Genomic DNA, 18,614 nt, shown 5'->3' with positions numbered 1-18,614 from the left:
TCATCATCATCATCATCATCATCATCAAAATTATCAGCTTGTTTGCAACCAAAGTTTCATTCAAGAAAATGTTTGATCTTTTTTTTTTTTTTTTTTTTTTTTTTTTTTTTTTACTTTTTTATGATCTTTCTTAAAATTGCGGTAAATACACAGTTAAAAATAATTTTGTTTGTAATTAAAATGACATCATAATTCAAGTATTTTTTTTTTTACTACAACGAATTAAATATAAACCGGACAGATCATGTCAAAATAATGACACGTGTGGTATGATAATTCAGTTATTCCGAAGGCCAAAATCTTTTAACTTTATTAAATGTGTTATTAATTTATTATTTAGCAAAAGAGATTTGTCTCACAAGCGTACAAATAATTAAAAAAGTAGGCTACCATACACTTAGAATATGTTTTTATTTTATTTTATTTTATTTGTACATAAATCGTATAGGTAATATCTATTAAAATAAATGTAATTATATTTAATATAATTTTATACGTTAATAGTCGTTATTAAGCATAATCACTAAATGTAATTCACCAAGATCCATGCAACTTTTTTCAAATAAATGAAACACATTAAATGAATAATAATAATCCCTTGGCTTTAATCTCTCATACATCCCTCCTCCCCTCGACAAAATCTGCGCATGCGCAGCGGGGCTCCTCGGTGTGCTGTTTCGGCCTGTTTCGGCACTGGCCGGACATTTTCGCCTCTTTGTTTTACTGATAGTGGATTTAACTCGGATTCAACCCAATATCCAGCGGACCGCTGTGGCCATAAACAGGTTTGTTTCTTTAAACTTGAGCCGATATCCCCTGATCATTGCACGTATGCGTCTCCCGAGCTTTCTTTCGGACGGCAAACGGGGAGTTTTCATTTATTCTCGCTGTGTTTTTTCCGCTTGATGGCAGCTCTGCATGGCTATACGTGCTGTTTATGTGCGGTCGTGCTGTATGTGTGTGTATACGTGTGTAAATGTGTGTGTGTGTACGGCGACGCCGGGCCCTACAGCTCCTAACCAGGGTCATCTATTGTAAGAAGGGAAAAAGTGTAATCTAGTGTAGCTGGAGTTTCATAAGCATGCACTCCTGTGTCTGATTACAGTTCTTGTGCTGGTCAGTTCTCCTCCTCTTCCTCCTGCCTGGAATGTTCTTGAGAGCTTCCTGTCCATCATAATCATCATCCGCCCATCTGTGTATTGAAAGTTGGGGTTTGATGCTCTGGCAGGTTTGCATGCAAGTTAAAATGAAATCTGGGCCAGAGAAAAGTTAAAGCCCAGAGGGTTATTGGGGAAGCATGTGCAAACCTGCACCCCAGACTCCTGAAGCAGGAACAACCAACAAGTCCTGCCTCATGTGTTTGGACACATTCACTTTTGTGAATGCTTTATATTAGAGTTGGGGGCACGGCGAACAGGATATTGTTGTTACAGTATTGACTGCACTATAGACAATTTTCTGTAGTCCCAAAGTTTTGGGCGGTCGTGTCCCCCTTATGTCCCATGGGGATCTACGCTACACCCCTACATGATGGACGTATTGAGTTGTCAGGTCTGGACATTGGTTGACGTCCACATTGATCTGGTTTCTCCTGAGAATCAGCTGTGAAATTTCTGTGTTCTGGCATTCAAATAACCATGATGACCACTGAAAATTGATTTGTTCTATTTTCAGATGTTGATTTAGAGTGTTATCTTAAATATAAAATGTGTCACAGTGTTTTTGATCTAAAGACACCACCTTCATGTGATGGTATTTCACTGTGAGGCCTTTTACAATTCAGCATTTTTTACTATGGTAAATCTCATGAAGGCTTTCAAGAATGAGTCCAGGTTGCATTTCAATACAAACAAAAAGGTAAGAAATCATAGTTTTATAAAGTTGATTTTGAGGACTATTAAGATTTTTTTTTTTTTTTTAATCTTGTCACATTTTTTTTTGACATTTTACATCATTTCAATTAAAAATTGTATCACAGTATTCAGATTCATCATTGAGGATAATCTGAAAAAATATGCATTGTTGTAATGACAGGTAAGCTCATGAAAATGTCACAATGCTAAAAAAATATAAATGATATAAAAAACAAAAGATTTTTTATATTTTTAAATGTCTTGGACATGTTCTTGACAGGTTTTATAAGACTCACACACTAACCGTAGTCGTTGACAGAACTAGTGAGTCAAACATTCATATGATGTTTCATTAATGCATGATTAATCGTTTAGTCAGTATCATGCCTATTGTCTGATGCTTTCTTGTCAGTGTTAAAACAGTGTGATAGTCCGAGGAAGTCTATACATGTCATCATGAGACACGTGTTGTTTGTGTTAATAAGTTTAAAACACTTTTATGTATTTTGTAGTATTAGCTAAAGCATGTGGCCTATTGCTATTGCGCAGTTCTCTCTAATGTGCCAGCAACAGTTAAGTGGTTTCAGTGAAAACAATGCCTTTCAGTTTGTCCATGATTTTAGTGCATACCCAGAAAAGCGAGTTCTAAAACCGGTCAAGCCTGCGGTCTGGCATTAAGCAGTGCAGGCAGTTATTTACGCTGATGTGAAGTTATCTCACGTTAAACAAAATGAGTTTAATATTGAGCCGGTGAAATGTGACCCTGGTTTTGCTGAGGTGTAGGTTTACAGTTACAATTACAATGAGATCAGATCAAGTGGATTACATTAAAAAGCATCTTTCAGTTCTAGGTAACGTGACTCAAGTGTGAATTCACTGAAGGTTATTATTATTTTTTTTTTTAAAGGTTGATTCAGCTCTTCATAAACTCTTAAAATACGTGATACTTCAGTTTTGCTTTGATCTCCTGTTGAGCTTCATAGTTTTTAAGAGATTTTTTATTTTAAGAGGTGTGATGTCATGTAATACTTTTTAAAATTTTGGTATAGTTTTTTTTTTTTTTTTTTTTTTTTTTTGCTTAAATTATTGTTTTTAATTGGCATTGATCAATTTGCGATGCTGAGTGCTCCGGTCCAATTAAACATGTAGGGTGGGGCTTAGAGTAGGTGATGTGTTACTTGTAAATGTGATAAGTGTTGACCTTTTAGCTCCACTCACTCCAACTGCTGCCTATAAAAACCAACATAATAAAATTTGGCCAATTTCAATTTTGTCTGTGTCAGATAAAACATGCTTTTAGCTCCACTCATTGCACTTGGAAAGTGTTCCAAAATGTGCAAGAAGCAATGGAATATTTTGCAGAAATGTCATGAACCTGGAACCTGGACTGTTTTTGTCCAGTGCGTTATGGTATAAGATAGAATATAATTTAATGAAGGCACATGAGAAGTTAAATGAACACTTATTTTGCATAATATTTAACGTCAGAAGATCTGCCAAGTGTTGTCATCCATTGCTTATAATATAAAATTTTACAAATATTAGCCGATTAATTGGCCTTGCCATTATCACTAGTTTTTAGGGTTGTTCATTTCAGGTTTTGTTTGTTTTATGGCAGTTGTTAAAGTTATCAGGTTTTATTAAGATCCTCTGTTTTGGCCCAAGTGAACTGCAATTTGTACTCCTCTTTCGTAAGCATCCAGGGTTGTAGTGGATGAATTCTGTTGACACCCTTCAGTCCTGCTTCCGTAAATGTGGGTCATGTCAGAGCTTGTGATGTTTCCTGTATACAGCTTATAGAGTTGGACTTTTAACAGATTTTATTTACATAATAAAAAAAAAAAAAGTTTTTAGTTCACCCAAAAATGAAAACTGTCATCGTTTGCTCACTTGCCCTCACATTGCTGTAAACTTATGACTTGCCTTTGTTGTTTTTTTCTTCTGTGTGAGATCATAGACATAATTTTATGCAGCTACAAGTGAAAGTGGGCATGGATGGATACAGTCAAGTTCCAAAAATGACAAAAACGCACCATAAAAGTGTACTGCAAGTCATCAGAAGCCACATGCTAGCTTTGTTTGAGAAACGGACTAAAATGTAAGCCATACGGACTACTTTTATGTCACAATGCCTATCCCTGTGACATAAAAATAAGTGTTGTATAGTATACATAATATGCTGAAATTCACATTTTGTGGTTTATTAAAGAACGAAGTAAATTATGTCAGATTTGGGTGTGAACCAGAGTGTTCTATTTAATCAATAGCTGATAAAAATGGCATGTAAATGTTGTGGTACTGTCACAGCACGAGAATGAACCTTCAGATTCTCAGTGTGAGAGGAAGTGAATCTTAGTATTGGCTCAAAGTTCCCGGTATGATGTTGTCAGTCTTTCAGGATGCAGTTACACAAGAGTCCACATGCTACTTGGGTGCTTTGTGTGTGTTTTATCTCGAGGAGACAACCTTCAAACTCAGAATCTCTCTGTGTGATTACACATTCTGGAACACAAACAAGATTCAATTCAGCGTAAAAGTTCCTCCTATAGCCTGTCAAAACTGGCGAAGGTTTTAAGAGAGCTGAACAATGCATTCCTTGTTAAAGGATTTCATGCAGTAAGCCGATGAACCCATATTAAGTGCGATTTTGATGTTTTTAATGAGGTTAACGACTGGAATTTAAGAGATATGGGATTTTACTAAAAAAGTATTGCCTTCTTGTCTGATGAAGTTATTAATTTTTCAGTGGTGATGCTTTCAGATCTGGGTCAGTATTATAAAGGTCACTTTTTTTTTTTTTTACATAGACGTACAGCCAGATAAGAAAGTGTCTGCTTAGAAAGAATTCACAGTCTATTGAATTATTTAAAATTAATTCACATCTTGATGTTGGGGCCACATCAATCATTACTTTTATGAAATGGTTGCAACATCTACAATGGTTTTTTCCAAGATTTTTTTTGGCTAAACGGCTTGTGTGTTGAAATGCTTTCCACAACATTGACTTCTGATTAAATCTGATTAAGTATTTAAACTAGTAATTGTGGCTTGGGCTGCTCCCTGGCTAGTTTTTTATTTTTTTATATACAGTATATTCAGTGGACTTTCATCGAGTTGCTTAGAAATACTGCGGGTTTCTAGAGATAGGCTATTTAAAATTGTTAGTAATTTTCTGTCAGTCTGACTTCCTAGACCAGTGTCTTTTTCCTTTTCTGGTTCTTTTGTTATGGTATGAATTTTGTGAAAACTGATTTATACTGTAATGTGACTTGATATGCATTGATGAATTGTCATTTCAGGTCACAAATAAGACCAGGAATGTATATCAAGAGTAATTGGGGTCAGTTCTGAGTTTATATAAATGTTTAGTGTTTTTTTTTTTTTGTAAAACAAGATGATCCAAACTCTGTAAGGTGACTTTATGAGTTAAGTGCATTTTAGGCGTACTAGTTAACACCAGTTACTTAAACTAGATAATATTGTAATTTTTGTGCTTTACTAACAATATTTTTTGGATATGGTACCATGGTTTTCTTGGATGTACCTTGGACTACCGTGCAAATTTAAGTATTCCATCACTAACCATATCGAAGTACCATGTTTTTACAATCTGATATCATTGCTGTTCCATGATACCGCCACTACTTTTTTTGTCATTTAATAATTCATTAGGCCAGGTGCTCTTGCACTCCGAAAAGTGGTATTATCAGGCTGCTGAATGGCATCAGTAAATCTCAATTCTTCAGAAATCTTATAGTCCGGCTTTGTAGGCGTAGAGTCGCTCCCAGCTCCTCAAACAGACCAGACACTCCTCAATTGTTGTCAATTGATTTTTTTTTTTTTAGCAAGGGGATATAAGAGTGTTTTTGTAACAAGCGCGAACTACTATTTTTGTCTGATTGCCGGGCTGTGTTCATTTAACCGTTGGGGTCACACACAAACCCATTTTTCCAGAGACAAAACTGCTCTGCTTAGTAAGTCTGTCATACTGTGGTGCTTCATTAGCTCCTCACAGAGCGCTTCATACAGCTGGCAGCGTCTGTGTGCCCGGCCGTCTCCCAGAGCACTTCAATAGCACTGACGGATAACAGTGCATCCTTTGTAGCAGCAAATGTGTGAGAAACTGGGCGAAAGGTGTTACTGCTGGACGCTTTCTATGAAAACGTTTGACACACCTTGTTATGAAAACCATATTCACCTGTGGCATTTGAGATTCCCTTTCTTTAGGGTCAGGTTTTAGGGCATTGCCTGTGACCACTAGCTTGAGTGCTGCCCGTTCGTCAAGCCAGTTTCTGTTCGTAAACCCCACTGTGTGTCCTGGCCGAACGTGGATTTTGGTTTCTTAGAAAGCTCGAGCTGAGATTGAATTTGTGATAATCTTTGACTGCATATGTAATGGAGAGCTATGTCTGGACTGGAGTAGGAGAGGTTTAAACTATCCTCAGGTTTATTCTGTTGCACTGTGTTTAAAATGACTGGTTTATCTGGCTTTTTTATATATATCAAATCAATAGTTTAGTTTCATGAGGTATATTACACATTTTTCTGGTGTAAACCGGAGTAAGCTTTGTGTAGCACAAATAAACTAAACAAAAAAAAAAACCATTCACACTACTGAAATGCAACTTGTGCTCCATAATGTTTTTCATCATAAGAACACATTACAACACAAAACATGCTGACCTTGGCCAAAGTTAGTGTCATTGTGCAGAAAAAAGGAAGTGTGAAATTTGTCCTTTTGAATATGTATTTAAAACGGCATGAGTGTAAAAAAAAAAAAAAAAAGTTTTAGGTGAACTACTCTTTTAAATTTACACTTTAAAAATAATTTTTACAAAAGGATAAAGGCCATAAAAAGCTGTAAGTTACCATGCCATATATGGTAAAAAAAAAAAACTGTAAATTGTTGCTATGTGTATGAATTTTATTGTTACTGTATGGATTTTGCGAGTCAAAAAAACAACTTGATTTACCACAGAAATTAGACAATGATCTAAAAAAAATTTAAAAGATGTTTCTAGAACACATTGCATATGATTGTTTTATTTTTGCATATTTTTGTTTTCAGTAATGGAAGTTAAGGTGCTTCATGATATTTTCTATTTTAAAGTTTATTGCACTAATTTTGTGTAATTGTTACCTGTAGTATTGTCACCATATTGTTTTTTTTTTTTTTTTTTTTTTTACATGGAATTGTACACAATTTACAATATTTTCCTTAAATTTTACACCCAAAATTGTGTAAAATTCCCTGTAAAAAAAGTTAATTAGTAATTTAGTTTAATTTATGCTAAGTTTAGGTTAAAATTCATACTGATATTGAACAGATTGTGAAATATTTGCATCTTGACTGCAAATTCTCTGAAAGTTCTTATCTGGAATTCTTGTTTGTCATGATAACACATGTTTGGTTTTGTTCTTTTTGCTGTCTGTGTACAGTGATGATGATAGTTGTTTTAATGATAAGAACATGACAAAACATACCATCCCTGGTCAAAGTCTCAAAATTGTTTTCACATTGTACAGATGTGTGTATGTTCAGTTTGATTTTGCTCTAAGTGGTACAGCTGTGATACGATGATTTCCAGTCACGGCTCGGTTCCTGTACAACCCCTAGCATGATGGTTTTGCTCCAAACTCAAACTACCACTGATTCAATTTGCACCAATGTCAACTTGATCCTTCAAAAGTTGGAAGCAAATGTTGGACACTCTGTGTGGCAATGATCTGATGAAAAAACCCCACTGAGATTCGCATGGCTCCAGTCTGCAGGCTGTGATAGGCACCGTTTCCTGTATTGTAAATAGATCTGTTTTCTTTTATGTCACTATAGTACCACAACAAAGTAAAGTGGCGCCCTCAGCAATGGTAAATTAAATTGCAGTTGATTTGTTCAGGAAGTTTAGTTCATAAACTGGAATTCGGGAAGTCTAGATTTTAAGTTTATGTTCAACTGTTGGTTCTGTTGTGATTCTGATGATACACACTCATATCCTTAGATGACCTACATTCATGTCTTTGGTTTAAGTGCACTCATTTCACAGGCTAGCGAACAGACTGGTAGTCTCTCTGTCTGGACTCAAGCAGGCCAGCAAGAAACTTATGTGTGGGCATCTTAAAGAAGTGTCAGCAAATCATGATTCATATCAGTGATATTTTATGTATATAGTAAATTATATTGTGTTGGTGATAATTTAATGTATATTGATATTATAATAAAAAAAGTTATAAATGAAACATTTATTATTAGCCACCGACATAATTAAGCATATCTAGTTTGTAATCAACAATCAGTTTTATCTTAAGGATGCTGCATACTTTTTTTGTAACCACATAGTACAGTTGTAGGAAAGATATGGGAAAAAAGCTCCATACTGTATGCAGTTTGGCTTAATCTTGAAAACGGAAAATATTATTTACTGAAAACATTCTGAAAAAGCAAAGGGGAAAATTGTCTGTTTCCTTGCAATCATTTTGTGTATAAATATGTGTAAATAAATAAATTCCTGTGTGTGTTTTTTGCAGCTGTGTGAAGTGGAGCACAGGATGCAGTGTTAACACCACCCTGTGTCTCGCAGAAGAAGCCCGGCTGCCAGACCCTCAGCAGTAGACACATGGCGGCATTAGGGGTAAGTGAATCACTTCCTTTTGCGCTGCACAATGTTTAATCTGACTTAGAAGGAATAGTTTAAAAATAAATGAAAATTTGCTGAAAATGTACTTACCCTCAGGCCATCCAAAATGTAGATGAGTTGAACTGATTGAGCAGATTTGAAGAAATGTAACATTACATCACTTGCTCATCATTGGATCCTCTGCAGTGAATGGGTGCCGTCAGCATGAGAGTCCAAACAGCTGATAAAAACATCAAAGAAATCCACAAGTAATTCACATGACTCCAGTCCATCAGTTAAAGTCCTGTGAAGTGAAAAGTTGTGTGTTTGTAATAAACATCCATTATTAAGATGTTTTATCTTAAAAATGATGCTTCTGATCGCAATACCATAATCCATAATAACACTTACTCCAGTGTTACACTGTCTACACCACAACAGCTTGAGGCTGTCTACACTGGACGTGACAAAGCGACAATTGCAAATCATTTGAACTTTGTGTCAGCACATCATAAATAGAAGGGGGCAGTAATTTACTGTCGGGGATTTGTTGTGTTGCGCCACATTCAGTGTAGACAGCATCGCTGATTATAATTGGTTCTATAGTATTTTGTCACATCGTGCAGCGGCGCTCGAGTCCGGTGTAGACACGGTGTAAAATCTCCTGTTGTCCTCTCACATCAAAATCCACTGACAGTTGTTTTGGACTTTTTTCACTTGGTAAACTATACTTGATCTGCTTGACTTTTGATATGTTTCACTGTTTCACTGAAAGTGATTTGACGCTTTCATCAGGAAAAGTTATGGATAGAAGTAAATTTATGGATAGATTTGTATTTTATATATTTTTTCAGTTATTTGAACTCTTCCTGACGGTACCCATTCACTGCAGTGGGTAAATTTTCAGCAGATTGTAATTTTTTAGTTAGAATATTCCTTTAATAATCTTAAATGTTTCACCCCAAAATTGTATCTCCTCTTGAATAGAGACGTTGTGTGGAATGTCTAAGCTTCTTATTATTTACAAGAAAAGTAAATGGGGATTTATTCTACTTTAAACATTCCAGTAATAGTAATCCATATGACTCATCATGTTATATTCAATGATCATATTATTTTATATTCTGAAATTTATGTCTTTATTCACTGATAATTGTCTCCTCTGCTGGAGCTCACAAACTTCATTTGTGCTTGTTTAATTCAAAAACTGCAGCGGTCAAACCATGTAACATTTTATAATCAGTCTATTATAAGCAAGTTTTTAACTAAAAATTCTATTGTGACATCTGATATCCATGTGATATCCATGATCCTTGTGTAATGTTTTCTTAATACTTGGATTTAACGAATAATGCATTTAGACCCATGGGTAAATTAATGGCTTTGAAGCTCCAACTTTTATTGAAGCCCACTAATGCGGGAGTGTAATATTCACTGCAGCCTGTGGCAGTTCTCTGTCCTCATTTGACACTGCACTACACTGATTATGTTATTGCAACTTGGCTGGTGGCTGAATTCATGACTGAGGTTTGAAAATCTTTTATGAGGAAGTGCCATAACAGAAAACACCTGTGGTTATGCCTTACTGAACACATTTAGCCTCATTAACTGTGTTTCCATCCAAAGATTCAAATTTAACTTATGCACAAAATTAGAGTATCGTATAAAACTTTTGTGAATAATCACCGTTTCCATCCAACGAATAAAAGAGAACAAAATCATCACTTCCTGATAAACTGGCACTAAATATCACTAACAAAAGTAGGAGAAGCCACTCAATACAATAATTTTCATATATGATGAATTTCTTGCGCCTCAGAGCGAGCAGACACAATAAATGCTGTCGTTGCTTTCGGAGGTGGATGCCTGCTGTAATTATACAGAAATACTTTGATGACAGACTTTTCTCAGGCATTTCAGAACAACCAAAACTACATTTCAGATGCTGTGCAACGAGATCGGTCTGCTGGTTAGTCAAGTTATTCCAGTACCTTCGTGCAAAGTCACATGACTTTTTTTGATGTGCATATATTCTGCGATATTCCAAAATGTAAACATAGCTTGCAGTGCTTTTCTTTTATATTCTACACACTTTCCTGCAATTACTTCAGTTCCAATCAGCATCACCGAGCAGATACCATTCAGAGTTTTTGTCATTTCATAAGTTATCAGTGCACTTTATTCCAAAGAAAAAAAAGTCTTCATAATTTTTGTAACGCTACTTAAACATAATTGTTATTTTAAAGAAAAACATTAATATTATATTTTTTTCAAATGTTGTTTTTTTTTCGTTAATAATATTATTATTTAAAAAATCCTTTAAACCTGGAATAACATACAGTGAGAAACAATGGGTAAATATGGTATGCTGACTTTAATGTTGACGTTTGTGTAATATATAGGTATTTCAACTTTAATAAGAATATCAAAATATATTCATATATTAAAACGGGGTTTCATGCAGTCTGTGACAATTCACCACATTAAATTTTAATGGTGATATTGTGCAAATTCCCACTTGGTTGTAACAAATTTTTCTTAAAAGCCGAATCACAAATATTGAAGCAACATAGGTCTAATTATATTCTATATAGTAGGCTGCTGGATTCTAAACTAATCTGTTTAATTTGTATTGAATATGAGAAGCATGTGTCCTGACATGGATTGTATTTTAGTGCATAACATGTCTGGTCAATATAGTTGTCTGGCTGCTTCACAACAAACAACACTGAAACTGGAACTAGGATTTAGCCAAATGAAAAAAAAACATGACTACACTTTAAACATGAAAATGAACTAACACTTGTTTTTGACCTTTGTTTTTTATGTAATGGATGCAGGCAACCTAATAGTTGGGTTTATAAGGTTGACCCTAGTGACCTTTGAGATCACCCTCCTGACCCCTGGTTCTTCAGGATTGGATTGTGGTTTTGTGTGTTGTGAAATACTTTACCACTTTTTCCTCCCTTTCTTTCTAATCCAGAACCCCGAGATGTTAACCAGGAAGATTAAACTGTGGGACATCAACGCCCACATCACCTGTCGTCTGTGTGAGGGGTACCTGATCGATGCCACCACGGTCACTGAGTGCTTACACACCTGTAAGTGACATTGCTATACCAATATCTAGTCTTTATTTCAGTTCTGAAAGACATTTCGAATCGGTATTGTCTACAGATGTTATTGTGTGCAGAAGTGCTGCTTTACCTAAAAAAATTTTTACGGGCCCATAAATGGTGAATTTTAAAGAATATCCTGGCCATAAAATGTCCAAGTGACATAAAATGACAAAAAAACTTAAAAGTATCATAAAAGCGGTCCAAACGACTATATTCTAAGTCTTTTAAAACGAAATGATAACTTTGTGACAAACAGACCCAGATTTCTCTGTAATGAAGTCTTGATTTAACCTGGCTCTCAGTGGCATGTTCAGGTGAGAAGTACTATTAACAAATAGTTTGTTGGACTTTTCCAGAGAATGATCTGGTTCATATAACCAGGTCCCAGTGATCCATTGTTGAATCAGACTGTTTCACATTCTACTCACTGGCTCAATGATGTATTAAAAGGATCTGACTCAGAATCTCCTTTTGTAAAAGTCATGTGGTTTAAACAGCAAAAAGATGAGTAAAAAGAATTTGTAGTTTTCAGATCAAGTATAGCATGTCAAGCTAGTATTTGAATTGAACACTAGAGGGAGTCATTGTGCCACAGATCAAGAGCCTTTGAAATTATGCATTAGTAGTTTGAGTCCTAAACTAGAAGGGCTAATAGTTTTATTTTTTTGTCTCTGTGGTTTGTAAATGAGTCATTTGAACAAATTCACATCAATGTGACATTCTTGACTTCAAATAGAACTCAACAGAATTATTATTGTGACTTATTATGTGATGCACACAGAATGAATCATCTTACTAAAAGTGTATAAATTGTGTGTGTTTGTGTGTGTATATATAGTCTGCAGGAGCTGTTTGGTGAAGTACCTAGAAGAGAACAACACGTGCCCCACATGTCGGATTGTCATTCACCAGAGCCATCCACTGCAGTACATCGGGTAAGAGTTTACCGCAGTAGACAAACACGCCTCAATCAATGTAAACCCCAGAGCTGCCCAGTAGGGGTCCATCATGGCACACCGGTGAATATCGTAGGCTTTGACTGCTGGCTTCAGTGCATGTTAGTTGCGTGTCGTGAAACCACATGGGTATTTGAAGGCGACGTGGCTCCCTCCAGCTGTCTTTGTCGGAGGGTGAATTATTGATGTCCAGGGTGGAGCGTTCCTCTCCAGCACACACATCCAAGAGAAAACATCTGCTGATGTGACCTGAAAGTTTTACGCACTTCTGGAACTGAATCGCACCGCATGATGTCATTTTAAGGGCAGCAGCTGTGCTAAACCATCGGCTGCAGGTTTACTACAAATTCACACCGTGAATCAGGGTAGAAATGCCACATGGAAAGTCATGATTACAACTGCAGGGTGTTTATTTATCACGACAGTGCAGAATTTTGCACCATTTTTTTCAATGTGTGAAAGGAATTGACCTCTGGGAGCGCTTTGCATAAGCAATTGAAGCATGCAATGTCATTTTAAAGAGTGCACATCATAGAAAATGCACTTAGTGGACACATTCACAACACCTTTTTTTTAAATGTTTAAAAACAGAAAAAAAAAAAAAAAAAAAAACGGCTTTATTTATTGGGTTAAAAATGCAGTAAAAACTTGTAAAAATCTCACTGGCCCCTGAATAGTGTCACATGAGAAGAAGTTTGCCAATCTTATGGGGGTAAATTACAGTCTTGAAGACTCTGTAGCAAAAACAATAGTGGAAAGCATAATTTTTACTTTTTGAAAGCTGCTTGTTGAGGAGCGTTATTACTTGATTGGAATGTTACTGAGTGAGGATTTTTGCCTGGCAGACATCTTTTCATCCAAGATGTTCATGCCTTTCTTTCTTTAGTTGAAAAGAAATTAAGGTTTTTGAGGAAAACATTCCAGGATTTTTCTCCATATAGTGGACTTCAGTGGAACCAAATGGCTTGAAGTTCCCAGTTGCAGTTTCAATGCAACTACAAAGGGCTCTACACGATGCCAGCCAAGGAATAAGTGTCTTATATAGCTAAATGATCGGTCAAATAAAAAAAATTACATTTATAAACTGTTTAACCCCAAATGCTCATCTTGCACTAGCTCTGCGATGCATGTGCGACTTCATGTATTACGTAATCACGTTGGAAAGGTCATGTGTGGTTAGTTCTTCGTCTGTGTACTTTGAAAAAGTAGGGTAGGGTGAAAAGCTGCATCTTAGTTTCTCCTCCAACTTCACAATCATCTGACATCGTCGTTTTATCTTTTTTTGTAAAGGTTGTTTAACTTTCTTTGCACGTTCGCTTTGTAACCTCTGGGTCAGTACTTCCGCCACACGTGACCTTTCCAGCATGACTACGTAATGTGTGAAGTCGAGCTAGTGCAAAATGAGCATTTGTGGTTAAAGTATATCATTTTTATCATTATTGTTTCGCTCGATAAGACCCTTATTCCTCGGATGGGTTCATGTTGAGCCCTTTGCATCTACATTGAAACTGCAATTTGGACCTTTAACCCATCCACTATATGGAGAAAAATCCTGGAAAGTTTTCTGGAAGTGAACTAATCCTTTAAGTCTTATGTGACTCGTATCCCATGTCAGATTTGAGTTCATCTGTAGGCATGTGTACTCTTTAAGAGCTGACCGAATAAGCCTGTTTCAACAGGAAAAGGCCTTCACCTTTTATGCCGTGAGCAGAAACTGCTGCTGAGAGAAACGCAGATGTGCTCAGTGTGTAGGTGTGTGTAAACTGTCGGGTGTGGCGTCCATCTGCCCCCTGAGCATCGGTGCCTCTGTGTCTGATGGATCCGCTGGTGCGCTGGGCCGGATGCCAGCTCTTTCATAATTGTCATTTAGCAGCGTAGAAGCTTCCAGTTGCTCACTGATGAGAAACAATTTCCAAACACATTAAATATTCACCACGGTCCCAGTGCTTCCTTCTGAATGGGGCGGAAAAGAGTCGCCCCAGCCTTGCTGGTAGATGAAAGCCATGTGGGATACAAGAGGAAGAGACAATATAAGAGTTCGGGGTCAGTTACATTACGTCGTACGCCATCAAACCAGCTCGCCTCCCTCTCCGCATGATTAATCTGACCTTAGTTTAACACCCCAGTGTTTACGAGCCACACTGTTTGATCGTGAATGAAAACTGGATTTGTCTGTATTAACAGTGGCAGCTCATTGATCCTCCGCTCTCTCTCGCACTTGCGCAAACATACACCTACACACACACAAAACAGAGCTTTTGTTGATCAGCTAGCTAAATGCCAGTCACCTCCTCACCACCAGGCCTTCCGGCCCCCTCTGTGGAAGCTCGGTGGAGGCTAATTGGACCTCTACCTTCCCCACCAGGCTGCTGGGATTTGGGAACAGGTGGTGGCTCTGGTTGTGCACCAGGGACACAGGTGCTCCGCTGCCTCACAATCCTGATCTCTCTCTGTCTCTCTTTCTCTCTCTCTCATCGTGCCCTCAGGGAGCAGATCAGCTAACCGCGAGCTGGACTCTGACACAGAACGTGGCCTGTATTCTCAAAGTGGCAAGAGGGCATATCTAAGATCGGTTTCCAACTGGTCTGAGTCATTATGTGCTATTAAGAGGAACTGACCTGCCACAAGGGCTCATACACTAAACTAGACCCAAAAATCTTGAGGATAAAAAAAAGAATTTTTTTTTTGTTGCATTGTAACATTAATTTCATCACATCATTAATTAATTTTACTGTTTTAATTATACTTGCTTCTCATTAATGAATCCTGTAAAACAAAAAATATAAGTTTGAGCAGCACAACTGTTTTCAACATTGATATTAATAAGAAATGTTCTTGAGCACCAAATCAGCATATTAGAATGATTTCTGAAGGATCATGTGACACTGAAGACTGGAGTAATGACTGCTGAGATTTAGGATATGACAAAACAGAAATAAATGTTCTTAATTTTCATGAAAATACTGTCACACTGCAGGCAAATTTCTTTTCTTTTTTGGATAGTTCACCCCAAAATGAAAATTCTGTCATTAAGTACTCACCCTCATGTCGGGTCCAAACTGTAAGACCTTCATTCATCTTTTGAACACAAAGAAAGATATTTTTAATGAAACCCTCCATAGACAGCAGCACAACTACAATGTTCAAGGCCCAGAAACATAGTAAGGACATCAGTAAAATAGTTCATGTGACATCAGAGGTTCAACCATAATTTTATGAAGCTACGAGAATACTTTTTGTGCGGAAAGAAAAATAAAAGACTTTATTCAACAGTTTCTTCCGTGTCGGTCTTTGATGCACATTCAGAAGAGTGCCACAATGCCAGGAGTCATGGTACTCTCTTGAATGCGCAGTGGAGAATGACCCAGAAGAAAATAATTGTTGAATAAAGTCGTTATTTTTGTTCTTTTTGCACACAAAAATATTCTTGTAGCTTCATAAAATTTATGATTGAACATCTGATGTCACATGGACTATTTTACTGATGACCTTACTACATTTCTGGGCTTGAACATTGTAGTTGTGTTGCTGTCTATGCAGAATCAGAAAGCTCTCGGATTTCAACAAAAATATCTTGATTTGTTGTAGTGCCGATGAATGAAGGTCTAACGGGTATTATATTGATTTGTGTTGTGTAGTTGATTGAAGGTCTTTTGGGTTTTGGGTTGACTTTAGGTTGAGTAATTAATGACAGAATTTTCACTTTTGGGTGAAATGTTTAAATTAGTTAAATGCCTGTAAAGTTTCAAATTCTTTTAGAGTTCATTTACAGTGTCCCAGAAAGTATAAGCTACACAACAAGAACTGTGACTCAAAGCGGGTGTTTATTTTGGCTGTTGGCTGCTTGGAAACGGCACTCGTGGGTTTTGTGGCACGGTAACATGTTTTCGGAGGCGGGCAGCCGTACCAGAGGCACTACAGAGATGAACATATCAACACACGCTTAATAGGTTTTACCTCCGAGCCCTGGGAACCGCCAGTCACAGGAGAATTAGAGACACGAAAAAGAACTACACTATATGCTAATTAACAATCATAGTTATGAGGGAACGTGCCTGCTGAATGCAAATGCGAATTGCAATTTTCTTGGTGTTCATTTTTGTGCATTTCTTTCTTGTCCTTCAGCTGTGTTTCTTGGTGTAATAATGCATATTGTTTGAATAAATTATATTCATTTCCGTTTCTCCCTTTCCCTCAGCCATGACCGAACAATGCAAGATATTGTCTATAAGTTGGTGCCAGGACTGCAAGAAGGTTTGTCTCTTTTAATTTTTATTATTATTATATATATATATTTTTTTTTTGATGTTTTAGAAATCGCTAAGATTTTTTTATTTTTATGTATATATATTTTTTATCATTATCTGATTATATTTTTCTTATGTGAAGCATATTTTATGAAGCAGCTAATGATGTGTAAGATTTTAACATTAAGGCTTTAAGTTATCCTCTTTGCTTTCTTGTGTGCAGCGGAGATGACAAAACAGAGAGAATTTTATCAGAAGTTAGGCATGGAAGTGCCTGGAGACATTAAAGGAGAGCTGTGTAACATGAAACCCCACCTGGACTCACAGCGCAATGGTACGTCCCAGCTCTTTTTAACTGCTGTAGGTGGTACAGTCCATCTACGATCACAGAGGAAGTGGGACAGTGTGCCTGTAAAGGTCTTTAAATCTTTCAAGAACATGTCTGTGTCACATTTCACCACTCCTCCCCCCCAAAATATCAAAGAAATTATAATTTGAATTTATAATTGTCTGTGTCACATTTCACCACTCCTCCCCCCCAAAATATCAAAGAAATTATAATTTGCATAAAGACAATAAAGCATATTGGGTGGTAGGTTGGTAGTGGTGAAGGACCTTTTACTTTTTTTTAGTTTGACTTTTTTTTAGTGGTGGTTACAAGTTTAGTTTTGTATGTTTTTTTTATTCTTAATTGTTTTTATGCTTATTAGTTTAATTTTGTATTTTGTTTTTTTGTATTCACCATTCAAAAGTTTGGGCCCACCGATTCAGTAATTAATTTTTTAAAAGACTATAATATATACTATTTATATATATAATCTATATATATATATATATATATATATATATAAGAACATATATTTATTAATTTTTAAATAAATTAATACTTTTATTTATGCATTAAAGGATGAATTAAATTGATCAGAAGTGAGAGTAAAAACATTTATAATGTTTAAAAGGATTTCTATTTCAAATAAATGTTCTTTCTTTCATCAACAAATCATGGAAAAAATTAGGGCTGTCAAATGAGTAATCACGATTAATCACATCAAAAATAAAAGTTTTTGTTTACACATATATGTATGTGTACGAGGGGTATATTTATTATGTATATATAAATACACACAACATAAATTATATGAATTTAGCAAAATATTTACATGTATATACATTTATATGTATTTATATTCTTATATTTTTTATATTATATATAAATATATTTTATATATAAACATAACATATTCTTCTTAATATATACATGCATGTGTTGTTTATATTTATATATACATAATAAATATACACAGTATACACACACATATTATGTAAACAAAACTTTTATTTTGGATGTGATTAATCGTGATTAATCATTTGACAGCCCTAGAAAAAATGTATAATGGTTTCCACAAAAACATTAAGAAGCAGAACTATAAAAAAAAATGTTTCTTGAGCAGCAAATCAGCATATTATAATGATTTCTGAAAGATCATGTGGCACTGAAGACTGGAGTAATGATACTGAAATTTCCACTTTGCATCACAGGAATAAATTATATTTTAAAATCTATTAAAACAGCAAACAGTTATTTTAAATTGTACTATATCAAATAAATGGGAAGCATAAAAGACTTGAAAATTGGTGTACAAACATGCTTTAATTTTCACATTACAGCTTGACTTTTGTTTGCATAATACATCATTTCTTATGTTGCCTAGAATTGTTCTTTTATTATATTAGTCTAAAGGAGCTGAACAATGAGGAAAGAATGTTTGAAAGCCTCTAGACTCTAAACAAGCGCATTATTTCGGTTTATTCGGTGGTAAACAGG

General features: G+C 35.8%; 1 protein-coding gene across 2 annotated transcripts in view; it reads left to right on the top strand.

The window, feature by feature from the left end:
• The first annotated feature begins 635 nt into the window (after positions 1-635).
• LOC109084594 (polycomb group RING finger protein 3) overlaps positions 636-18,614 on the top strand; it is a 33,543-nt gene continuing 15,564 nt past the window's right edge. Inside the window, exons 1-6 of one of the 2 annotated variants that reach the window (XM_042738094.1) lie at positions 636-785; positions 8,379-8,482; positions 11,451-11,568; positions 12,425-12,521; positions 16,741-16,796; positions 17,013-17,123. In XM_042738094.1, coding sequence (XP_042594028.1) covers positions 8,468-8,482; positions 11,451-11,568; positions 12,425-12,521; positions 16,741-16,796; positions 17,013-17,123 — 397 coding nt within the window. In that variant the 5' untranslated portion in view covers positions 636-785; positions 8,379-8,467. Of the gene's footprint in view, positions 786-1,835; positions 1,858-8,378; positions 8,483-11,450; positions 11,569-12,424; positions 12,522-16,740; positions 16,797-17,012; positions 17,124-18,614 lie in introns of those variants that run through there. The other variant, XM_042738095.1, reaches the window with a different exon arrangement.

Source organism: Cyprinus carpio, chromosome B14 (assembly GCF_018340385.1).
Source record: "Cyprinus carpio isolate SPL01 chromosome B14, ASM1834038v1, whole genome shotgun sequence".
In the NCBI taxonomy this organism is placed as follows: Eukaryota; Metazoa; Chordata; class Actinopteri; order Cypriniformes; family Cyprinidae; genus Cyprinus; species Cyprinus carpio.
This window is presented reverse-complemented; position numbering and strand designations above follow the sequence as displayed.